The sequence below is a fragment of the Bos grunniens genome, chromosome 3 (assembly GCF_055505025.1).
Source record: "Bos grunniens cultivar Pamir isolate PY7600 chromosome 3, Bosgru_T2T1.0, whole genome shotgun sequence".
Lineage (NCBI taxonomy): Eukaryota > Metazoa > Chordata > Mammalia > Artiodactyla > Bovidae > Bos > Bos grunniens.
Window position 1 is genome coordinate 112,876,351 of NC_141167.1, and position 12,295 is coordinate 112,888,645.

Genomic DNA, 12,295 nt, shown 5'->3' on the forward strand with positions numbered 1-12,295 from the left:
ACATAAGCTTATCCCGTTTCATTCCTTGAGGCCTCTGGAGTCAAGCTGTGTGATTAAGGAGAAATTACTAACTACTCTGCGCCTCTTTGGAGAAGGCAATGGCACCCCACTCCAGTACACTTGCCTGGAAAATCCCATGGACAGAGGAGCTTGGTAGGCTGTAGTCTATGGGGTTGCTAAGAGTCAGACACGACTGAGCGACTTCACTTTGACTTTTCACTTTCATGCATTGGAGAAGGAAATGGCAACCCACTCCAGTATTCTTGCCTAGAAAATCCCAGGGACAGGGGAGCCTGGTGGGCTGCCGTCTATGGGGTCGCACAGAGTCGAACACAACTGAAGCGACTTAGCAGCAGCAGCAGAAGCTGTGCCTCTTTTTCCTCTTTTATAAAATCATAATGTAGCAATACCAACTCACAGAGTTGGTACAATTAAATGAATAATACACATAAAGCACTTACAACAGTGTTTGATATATAGCAAGAAAGTTCTGTACATACTATCATTAATCATTCAACAAACATTTGTAGAAGGACTCTCGTGTGCCAGATTCTGTGCCAAGTTCTGGGCAGAGGCTGTGGTGGTGCATTTTACCCCACACGTCACCTAGTGCCAGGCATACCATGTGTCCTAATAGATAGTTGCCAAATGGGATTGTCCGAAGTCAATCTATGGATAAAACCAAATAGCCCTGAAGTTCTGATTTTCAGTCTAACACCGGAGATAGTGAAGTCAGTGGAGTTATGTCACAGTATTAAAACTTTTGAGAAATAAAAGTGCCTAGATCTAAATATTGGGGTAGAATGGTTCAGTGAATACACAAGATTGGGCAAAGTCTAGAACCACCGCCCCCGCTCCCCGGCAACTTGCCCCTCACTTCTCTTCCTATGTGTGTGGAGGAAGTGGGGAGGACCTGAATGAAAGAATAAAAAGTCCTACTGGGGTAGATTCATCAGTTGTAACAGATGCACCACTCTGGTGAGAGATATTGATGATCGGAGAGGCTATGTGTATGTGAGGGCCATGGGAAATCTCTGTACTTTTCAATTATTTTGCTGTGAACCCAAAACTGCTCTGAAAAAGAGAAGCCTATTAAAAAATGTATCACTGAGGGAAATGGAGAATTCAGTATGGGCTTTTTTTGATTTTTACAGTTTTGACTGGGAATTGGAAGGTGAGCTGAGTAGAGATGGGAAGGGGAGTGGGTACTAATTTTACAAGAAGTGGGCTTCTTGGTTGGGTAAATCTGTCATGGTTGACCTGTCCCATTTGCAAAGCATTTCCGTCTGGGTTTTATTGGGGTTTCACAAGAGGGTGCATGTTTAAAAATAAAAACAGTATAAAATTTTTGTACATATTTCAGAGAAGACAATCGTAAGAAATATGAACACTGCTGATTGGATAGACACGCCTTTAAAGGGCTGGGCTGTTTCTTACTAACCAGTGACCTCCGAAGCTTTGCCTGCAGCAGCTGTCAGCAGAACCTGAGATGCCAGGGCCAGGCTGACCAGAAGGCAAGTCAGCACAGGGATAGAAAAGTTCAGTTCACTGTTCAAACCCGTCACTCCTGATAGTCACCAGAAAGTATTCCAAAAATGGTGGAGTCGTGAATGGGGTGCCCCCAGGAAGGTTTGACTCTTCCTGAAGTGAAGTGAAGTGAAGTGTTAGTTGCTCAGTCATGTCTAACTCTTTGCCAACCCGTGGACTGTAGTCCGCCAGGCTCCACTGTCCATGGAATTCTCCAGGCGGGAATACTAGAGTGTGTCGCCATTTTCTTCTCCAGGAGATCTTCCTGACCCAGGGATCGAAGCTGGGTCTCCTGCACTGTAGGCAGGTTCTTTACCATCTGAGCCATCTCCTCGTTATGGCTTAAAGTAGTTCCATATGGCTTTCTGAACCCTGAGTTCAATTACTGCTCTCTGAGACCTTGGGCAGCGAGAGCCATCAGTCTGCCTGATTCTGAGGAAATGCAGGGCCAAGGAAGAGCTATTCATCTGGGAATCTGTCAAAAGATCAATCTCAAGTGCAGCCCCTCAGATAACCTCAGCACATCTCTGGGCTTCTCCTGGAAAAGTCCATAATGGATTTGCGGTCTTGAAATCCCCAAGAACAAAACATTCAGAGCCTCAGGATTTTCCCTCTTTCCCCAATGGTGCTTCCACTTTAGGCTGCCTCCCACAGTCTAAACAAAGTCTGAAGGCATCTAAGCAGAAAGAAGATGCTCATCCACTCCTTAGTGAGCCCAGTTTGCTCCTTGCTTGGCTTTTTCTTTTTCAAACACCTTTTCTCAAAGCTCTAAACAGAGTAGTTCACAAAACTACTAAACAGAGAATGCCAGCAAACCAGAAAGATAGGAGCAGAGTCCAGTTCCAAACACTCTGGCTCTACACTGAAGCTACTCTGACTCTGAGCATTCTTGATTTGCATTTCTCACTAACTGTAACCAGCCTTGGGCTCCAAAAATCCTGGCCTCTTCCCCTCTTGCTGCCTTGGAATGCTACTTCCAGGAAAGTAGCCACCAGCACAACCACGCTGTGGCCACTATCTGTTCCCAATCATTGCCTGGGGTTTTCAGTTTTACCCTCTCTTCCCGCTACAGCCCTTTCTTGTAGGTGGACCATGTTTTTGGTTTGTCTGCTCGTGTGTGTGTGTGAAGATCCCCATCCAGGACAGGGTAGGAGTAATTTTCTCCCAGAGTTCCCTCTCTCTCCAGCTCATTCCCTTAGCCTGGGCCTTTGCCAAAAGGATACTCACACAAAACCAACCACTCAGCCGGGACTTTGACTGCAGCCTCTCACCCAGAGAGGCCAGTCTAGAATGTGACCGGTGTCTTTGACTGGAACTCCTGATTTCCTTGGAAGCTAGGACTGGCGGGGCTAAGCCTCGGACCCAGGAGCCCAGTAACTCACAATCTTCCTTCCTCTTCGACAGAGGTAGGAGGAACTCAGTCTCTGAGGAACAGGCAGCAGATCACAGCCCTCCGCCTACCCCCCTGCCCCGTACCCGCAGCCAAATGACAACCCCTGGCCGCTGAGTTCTCTCTCTGTCTAGGAAGCTATAGCTGATTCCTGGTAGGTAATCCTAGGACCCAAGCCCTCAAACAGATGAACACTTACCTGTTCTGCAGCTCAGCTCAATAATCAGAGAGAAAAGCAGCAGGACATTCGAGGAGAGCAGACCTTTGGGATCCATCAGCCAGTGAGGATAAGGAAGGGAGTCTGGTGAGAGCCCGGTAGCTGCTCTCAGACACCAGCCAGAGCAGAGAGAGCTCCCGCCAGCCAAGTGCTGCCTCTACTGTCTAGTTTATGCATCAGAAACCAGCAGGCTTCCTGTCTCACTGGGGCTTTTTCTGCCTGTGCCCCGAGGATTGGTCATCTCTTTCAAGCCTTAAGTCACTCTGCTCTTCCCAAGAAGTCAGAGTCAGGTGGTTACACTGCAAGAGCCGGGAAGAGATCTGTGTAATCACCTCGGTCAAACCCCCAGCCTTGGCAGAAATGTCCTCCCCTCTCTCCCTTTCTTAGCTGTCTCCGGGAAAGGGATGTCAAGCCTCTCTGGGTGGTTCTGACTGGTAACTCTTATTATAGTGCAAAGAAAAGATGTAGTTGTGTCAGGCTACCCCAAATTTGGATGGATTAGTCCAGATTGTACTTGGATGATTGACTTTTTACAAAATTAATTTATTTTTTATTGAAAGATAATTGCTTTACAGAATTTTGCTGTTTTCTGTCAAACCTCAAAATGAATCAGCCATAGGTATACAAATATCCGCTCCCTTTTGAAACTCCCTCATGTCTTCCTCCCCATCCCACCCCTCTAGGTTGATACAGAGCCCCTGTTTGAATTTCCTGAGCCATACAGCAAATTCCCATTGGCTGTCTATTTTACATATGGTAATGTAAGTTTCCGTGTTACTCTTTCCACACATCTCGCCCTCTCCTCCCCTCTCCTCAAGTCCATAAGTCTATTCTGTATGTCTGTTTCTCCATTGTCCCCCTGTAAAAAAAATTGGAATGATACAGAGAAGATTAGCATGACCCCTGCGCAAGAATGATTGACTTTTAATAGCTGATGGACATTTTACTTCTGATTTGTTCCATAATTTCAGAGAACATCCCTCCATGCAGTCAGGTCCTGGTGCCAAAATCACAGATAGATGGAGGTGGGCAGGGTGGGTCAGCTGGCAGAAACCCAATTTCCCTGCTGGCTACATTGTGGTAGAATTTAGTGAGCCCTATGCTGTGTTTGGAGGGGCTGCCTTATTTTAGAACTTGCAACTAATCTTTCTGTTGAGGAGAAGGGACTAAAACTGGTGGAAGATCTTGTGCTTTTCCATATATGAAACACACTATTATTGGCTCACAAGGAGACTTTGAAATGCAATTGTAACAGGGTTTTTTTTTTTTGCCGTGCTGGGTCTTCATTGCTGGGCTCGGGCTTCCTCTAGCTGTGGTGAGCGGGGGCTTCTGAACCATGGTGTTCAGGCTTCTCACTGTGATGGCTTCTCTTTTCGCACAGCACCGGCTTCAGTAGTTGTGACTCTAGTGCTCTAGGAATTTGGGCTCAGTCATTGTGGTGCATGGGCTTAGTTGCCCCATGGCATGTGAGATCTTCCCATGCTCGTGTCCCCTGCATTACAAGGCAGATTCTTAACCGCTGGACCACCAGGGAAGCCCCTGTAACAGGTATTTTACAGGTCCAAGTCCCTTTCCAATGGGCCTCCCTAAGAGGATAAGGGTAATAAGAGCTGGTGACATAGTGACAGTGCTCTTTATTCTCATCATTCCCCTTTCCACATACATAAACGCCTGACGCCCAACTGTCCTGCCCACAATACTACCCAGTGCTGTGCTGGAGTCAGCACATATCAACTCATGAGAGCCACTTGTTAAAGTTTCAGAAAGCTTGTGAGCTGGTCATTGATAAACATTATATTACTAAAAATGGAATTATATAAATTTACAGTTAAATAAATTGCATCCAAAACTGAGGAAATTGAAAACTCAAAACTCATTACTTCTTAATTATTTTACATTTTACTATTCTTTTGTGCTCTTGAGAACATTACGTCTATTGTATCTCTGTTATGGGAACAAAATATCTGATCATGGTTGCTGCTACACGGCTTTCCCCAGCTTTGCATTCAATGACATCATGCTGGTAGGTTGAAATCAGCCAGGGTGAGAGTATATATACCATGAAAAGAGGAAAATGATATATATCAGAGTTTTGATTCTTTAGGTTTTTAAAATATTCATTTATTTGTCTGCCTGAGGTCTTAGTTGCGTCATGTGGGATCTTTCTTGTGGTGTATGGACTCACAGTAGTTGCGTTGCTCGGGATTAGTTGCTCTGTGGCATGCGGGATCTTAGCACTCTGACCAGAGATCCAGCCCACATCTCCTGAATTGCATGGTGCATTCTTAACCACTGGACCATGAGGGAAGTCCGTTGATTTATTGTTTTGTTACTTGTCTAGATGTAAGAAAGTGAGAAAAAGATTAAACTTAAAAGTGTGTCATGACTGTAGTTTTAATTGTGAAATGCATAAAAAATTGAGGAAATATTTTCTAGTATTTAAAAACTTTTATCTTATTCAGCATAAAGTCACTAGTTTCACAATATATGTCTCCACATTTCTTTAACTTAAAAAGAATTAACTGCAAGCAACAATTGAGAGTGGAATAAAATACTTAAAAGTGTTGAGGAAAAAACTTATAATTATATAAATATAATTATAATTATATAATTATAACCACCAACTTATAATTTTCTGTATCCTTTGAAATTATTCTTCAAAAGTGAAGGAGAAATAAAGATATTTTCAGACAAACAAAGATGGAGGGAATTTGTTGCCATAGTTCTGACTTGTAAGGAATGTTACAAGGATTTCTTTAGAGAGAAGGAAAATAATAAAGATCAGAAACTCAAATCTACTGAGGGAGAGCATCAGAGAAGGAATAAGTGAAGGTAAAAATAGAAGCTTTTATTTTTTTTATTCTTAATTGATCTAACAGATAACACATTGTTAAAAGTAATAATAGCAACAACATATAAACAATATATCAAATTATGTATGCTTATGCATATGCCTCGTGTATATATGCTTATATATAAGTGAGATGAATGACAGCAATGATACACAAATCACGGGAGGGAGGAATTGGGATTATTTTGCTACTATTAAGTACTCATACTACCCATAAAGCAGTATGAAGTGAAGTGAAGTGAAGTTGCTCAGTCGTGTCCGACTTTTTGCAATCTGATGGACTGTAGTCTACCAGGCTTCTCTGTCCATGGGATTTTCCAGGCAAGAATACTGGAGTGGGTTGCCATTTCCTTCTCCAGGGGATCTTCCTGACCCAGGGATCGAACCCAGGTCTTCTGCACTGCAGGCAGACTCTTTACCCTCTAAGCCACCAAGGAAGCAGTATAGTGTTATTTAAAACTGTGCTTGGATTAGTCGTAAATGCATATTGCAAAATCTAGGGAAATCACTAAACGAAGTTAAAAAAAGAAGTATAACTGACATACTAAGAAAGGAGAAAAAAATGAAATCTTACGAAAGCTCAATCAAAACTATAAAAGGCAGAAAAAGAGGGAAAGACAAAAAGCGCAACAAAGAATGAGGTTAACAAATAGAAGATAGTAACACACATGGTAGATATTACCCCCACAATATCAGTAAACACGTTGAATGTTAATAGTCTAAATGAACCAATTAAGAGGCAGAGATTGTCAGAGTGCATCCAAAAACAAGCCTTAACTATATGTCTTCAAGAAACCCACTTTAAATATAAACACATATAAAATTCAAAGTAAATGAATGGAAAAAGAAAACAAGTTAATATTAATCAAAAGTAAGCAGATGTGGCTATATTAATTTCTGACAGGCAAGCCATCAAAGTAAGGAAAGCTATAAGGAATAAAGAAGAGTATTACATAATGACAAAGAAGTCTCCACAAAGACATAACAATCCTTAACATGTATGCACCTAACAACAGAGCTCAAATAATAAGGTGAAAACTGTTAGAACTACAAGGAGGAAAAACAAAACAAAACAAAACATATACTTCCAACAAAATAGGATTTATTGCAGGTACTAGTTTAACATGTGAAAATCAGTTAATCCATCATATCAACAGGCTAAAGAAGAAGACTCACAAGATCACATTAATAGGTGAAGAGAAACATTTGACAAAATTGAACAGGTTTTCATGATAAAAACTCTCGACCAGCTAGAAATAGGGGAAGGGGAATTTCCCAATTTGATAAAGAATATCCACAAAATCCTATAGTTAAGCCATCAAGTTTGTGGTAATTTGTTATAGCTGCATTGTTACAGCTGTCACAGGAAACTATTTTAAACCTAAGGGGCAAGGTGACTAACCTGAGGTTTGCAGTTATTAACTTGGTACACCAAGCTGCTTCGTCAGCGATAAAGAACAGATTCTGACAGATCAACAACAAAAGATACACCGTTGATAATGCTTTGTATTTACAGAGTCATATTCAAAAGCCTTCACATTACACTGGACAAGAATCCTAACCAATCTTCAAGCTTGTGTGGATCAATAGCCCATTATCCACAGAACATTCCATTTGGCACAGAGACAGGCATAGGCAACAGGAGCATCTGGATGAGTACAATTTCTGCCCTACACATTCATCACTTGTAACAAAGCACCACTTCCTTCCCTTTGCCTATGTGGAGCCCCTCCCTGAGAGCAAGGAGGACCATGTGTCTGTGAAAAAAAAAAAAAAAAAACCCTCTGCAAACAGTCTCAGGTGGGCTGCACAATGAGGTCATCTCCTGCTCTTAAACAGGAAAGTATAAATCCCCCTGAGACTTGCTACTCTCTCTCCTGACACTTTAAGGTGAGAGATGGCAAAGTGACCTGCCTGAAGGTTCCTGGTTCTGGACTGCCCCTGAGCATTCCAGCTTCCCAGCCAATGACCATTCTCTGGTCTCATACCAGAGGTCCCTATAATATAAGCCACCCCACAGGGAAGGGTCACTGAGAAGCAGTCCAGACTACCTGGCTACTTGGAGTTCATTTATTGGATGAAAAAAAAAAAAAAAAAACCCACAAAAACAAAATGAAAGTATGAAATTCCCCCAAACTCTGAAACATCTCCTAGGAGACTTGATTGCAGAGTCTAAAACTGGCCTGGGGAAAGCACTGGGAAAAACACCCTGGGGTCTGCCCTGTGGGGTGAGATGAGGAAGCTCACTGGGGATAGGTGACTGATATGGAGGCTGAGCCGGCCAGGGTACCAAACAGCCCTGCCATGGCCTGGGGTTGTAAGGTTGAGGGGACACGGGGGCGAAAACGAAACTATGAGGTGGCTGTCACTCAGATCTAGACCCAGGTTTCATCCAGCATCTTTCCCCTGAGAACTCAGGAAGTTACCTTCCTGAGCAGATCGATGTGCCCAGGCTCAAGGAGGGGAGCTGGGTACGTAGCCCAGAACAGTCTGTGATGATGTCCACTGGCAGTGCCTTCTGACCCTTACCTGATCTGTGCTACTCAGATTGCCCACTTCAAGGCTTTTTACCAGGTTTCCCACATCAGTGCCTGCTCTAATCCAGTTCAGAGCACTGGAATCTGGAGGTTGAGGAGAGAGATCTATGAGCATATGTAATCTGAGGATTTTCTCTCTGAAATCTTCTCACTTCCCTGATGCTTTTGCCATCGTTCCAGACCTCAGAGCCAATGTGTGGAGATCTCTCCCTTTCTGAGACCTTTTTGGAACTTGACCCTGAACTTCTCATGTCCCTGAAGTCTCCGCAGCTCTTTGAGAAGCATTCTTGGTAGGGTTGGGGGTACTCTTTAATGTCCCCCAAATTGCCCTACATGGCAGCCATGTAGTTTGCTAGCTTGCTTTCTACAGGCATAAGCCACTAGAAAGAGGGAAGTGCCCTTATCAGCCCACACCTTCTAGGAAGGAACAAGCCTCAGGAACCAGTAACAGTGGCTGTTGAGGCACCAACCTCAAGCTTTTTCTTGTGCACCAAAAACTGCCTCCCATAACTCTGATCCAACTTCTCTCTCTCTCTCTCTCTCTCTCTCTGGCTGCACTGGGTCTTCCTTGCGACACTCTGCGATTCATTGCAGCTCATGGGCTCTAGAGCACGCAGCTCAGTAGTTGTGGCATGCAGGTTTAGTTCCCCTGAGGCATAAGGGATCTTGACTCCCTGATCAGGGGTTGAACCCACATACCCTGCATTGGAAGATGAATTCTTAACCATTGGACCACCAGGGAAGTCCCTGATCTACCTTCTTAGACAAGATAGATAAATATGACAATAATTTGTGAAGTACTCTAGAAACCCTGAATAATCACTGTCAGCCTTATTCTTCCCTCTATGCAAAGCTCAACCCAAAGCCTCATCTTCAGTCATTCTGGAAGGCTTTTTGGTACATCTACTGAGCACTTCTCCTGCAAAGGTTAGCAAGGAGCAAAATGCTCCTTTCTCTCTGAATAGATCCAGTCTCCAACCACCGTGGCTTCCCTGAGAGACAGAGCTGGGGAATGAGCACTGCACCTTCTATGAGATCATTCAATGATTGTCTGAGATGCTAATGGACCAGCCCAGAACAGGGATTCCTGTGTCATCATGCCAATGAAGTGGACTGACTTGAAGCGAGTCCAGGGAAAAGGGAGAAGTTAGACTACTAGCTGAATTCTGAGAAAGTGAGCCTATTTCCTCTTACATATGTAGCCCCTAGAACTACATATGTTGGCTGACCCACTTGTTTGTATTTATTTCCCAATAAAAGAAGGGCTCTTAAAGGCAGCAAACAAAACAAAAAACCAACAATGAGCTATAGACTAGAAAGCTTCAGTGAAGACTCTAGCTGGGGTCATTGGTGAGCACAATGAATTATGTGGACAGCCCCAAATGAAGGATGGTAGAGGAAGTTTAGTATCTTCCTCTGCTCTATCCACTTGCTTGCTCCAGCACTAACCCTGAGAAAACCATTCCACTTGGTTAAAATGTAACAACTCCAAATGTTCTTTTTTCATGTAATTGTATGAGGACTAACACATTTAATTATCAACCACTTGAATTATTTTATCAGATATCACTACTAGTTAAGAGCAGAATATTTAGGAAGTGTAGTTTTTTTATTTTTTAAAATATAAATTTATTTATTTTAATTGGAGTCTAATTACTTTACAATATTGTATTGGTTTTGCCATACATCAACATGAATCAGGATTCTGTCTCCTCTTTTAAAAATTGCAAATATAGCACAATATTGAAGAAAAATTTTAAAGAAAGAAAATAAAATCTTCCATAGTTTCCTAGCCTTGTCACGACTTTTCAACTTTGCAAATCTCCTCTAAATCTTGTTTATCAGGTGCTAGAGTGACTGGTTGAGAATTTTGACTCGGCATTTGCAGTAACATGGTTGTCATACTGAATGAAGTAAGTCAGAGAAGGAGAAATTTTGTATGATATCCCTTATATGTGGAATCTAAAAAGAAATGATACAAATGAGCTTGCTCATAAAACAGAAACAGACTCACAGACTTAGAGAATGAACTTAGGGTTGCCAAGGAGGTTGGGGGGAAGGAATAGCTAGGGAGTTCGGTTGTGCCTCAGCTGATAGAGAATCTGCCTGCAATGCGGGAGACCTGGGTTTGATCCCTGAGTTGGGAAGATCCCTTAGAGAAGGGAAAGGCTACCCATTCCAATATCATGACCTAGAGAATTCCATGGACTATATAGTCCATGGGGTCGCAAAGAGTCTGACACAACTGAGCGACTTTCACTTTCACACTTCCACTTTGGGATGGACATGTACAGACTACTATATTTAAAATGGATAACCAGTGAGGACCTACTGTATAGCACATGCAACTCTGCTCAATGTTGTTTGGCAACCTGGATGGGAGGGGAGTTTGGGGAAGAATGGATACATGTATATGTATGGCTGAGTCCCTTTGCTAGTCACCGGAAACTATCACAACATTTGTAGACCAAACCCCAATACAAAATAAAAAGTTTTAGAAAGTTAAAAGAAAGATCTCAGCTCTGTAGTCAGACAGACCTGAGGTTAAGTCCCTAGTCTGTTATTTATAAATCGTGTGACTTTGGCAAGTTATTTAATCTCTCTAAGCCTTTCTTTCTTCATCAGTAGCAGAGTTAAGATGAACCACCATCTCATGGCATTGTTGGGAGAACTAAAAGACATTAATTCAAGTAAGGTGTCCAGCTCAGTATTTGGTGGGCATTTTGCATTTGGTGTCTGTCATTTTCATTATTTCCTGAAAGTAGGTGTAAGTGATGAAATGATGAACCTCAAATAGCTGCAGCAGGTGAGGCACAGGGAGTACTACCTGTGGTCAAGACCAGGGACCATCCTCAGAGACCTGGAACAGAATGCTTCAGGCACTCTGGAAATTCCTGGGCTTCTTCATAACACTGATGGTAAATTTCCAGCATAAATTAGAGACAAAGCACATGATGAACCATTAAGAACTTTTAGCAATTGAAGACAGAAAGATAAATCTTCTGCAATCAATATTTAAAGGCCCTGTTATAAAGCAATCAAAAATTCTCAGAACAGACTATCACATTTGATCAAGAAAAATATCAGTGTATAGAACAGAACAGGAACAATAAAATAAAATATGAATCAGAACTGAAAATTTGAAACAGAATGAAAATATGAACTGAGCCCTTAGTTACACCTGATACAGTTTTGCAAAACTCATGTGTGAGAGGATTTGAAGCCAATATCAAAATCACACAATATAATAACTGCATTTATTATTTACTTCAACTGTAACTGTATAAAATACCTATAGGGGTCTTATTCTCATCCAGTAGTGTGGGTTTGGTCACCTCAACTTATTCTTTTGCTGTGTTATGAAATTTCAATTAAAAATGCCTTTGGGTATCATCATAAGTAAACATCTGGTAGTTGGGCTGTGTATATATGTGCTAAGTCACTTCAGTCGTGTCCAACACTTTGCAACCCTATGGGCTGTAGCCCTCCAGGCTCCTCTGTCCATGGGATTCTCTAGGCAAGAATACTGGACTGGCTTGCCATGCCCTCTTCCAGGGGATCTTTCAGACCCAGGGATCGATCCCGCATCTCTTATGTATCCTGCATTGGTAGGTGGGTTCTTTACCACTAGCACCTCCTGGGAAGCTCTGATAGTTGGGCTACTTCCAAATAATTGCCATCCAGATGCAGGTGCACAGTGTGCAGATGGTGGAAGCAATACTCCTAACTGTGCAGTCACTTAAGTGAAGTATTTTTTTGCTGCAGTGGGCTGC

The 12,295-nt window shown here is 42.6% G+C and overlaps 1 protein-coding gene and 1 pseudogene across 2 annotated transcripts in view; one reads left to right on the plus strand and one right to left on the minus strand.

Annotated features, from left to right (window-relative positions):
* Positions 1-3,525, minus strand: part of SLAMF1 (signaling lymphocytic activation molecule family member 1) — a 39,565-nt gene extending 36,040 nt beyond the window's left edge. Inside the window, exon 1 of one of the 2 annotated variants that reach the window (XM_086394546.1) lies at positions 3,117-3,525. In XM_086394546.1, coding sequence (XP_086250672.1) covers positions 3,117-3,192 — 76 coding nt within the window. In that variant the 5' untranslated portion in view covers positions 3,193-3,525. The remainder of the gene's footprint in view (positions 1-3,116) is intronic. The other variant, XM_086394547.1, reaches the window with a different exon arrangement.
* Positions 3,526-3,981: 456 nt separating this feature from the next.
* On the plus strand, positions 3,982-4,080 carry LOC147376867 (U6 spliceosomal RNA; annotated as a pseudogene).
* Positions 4,081-12,295: the final 8,215 nt, after the last annotated feature.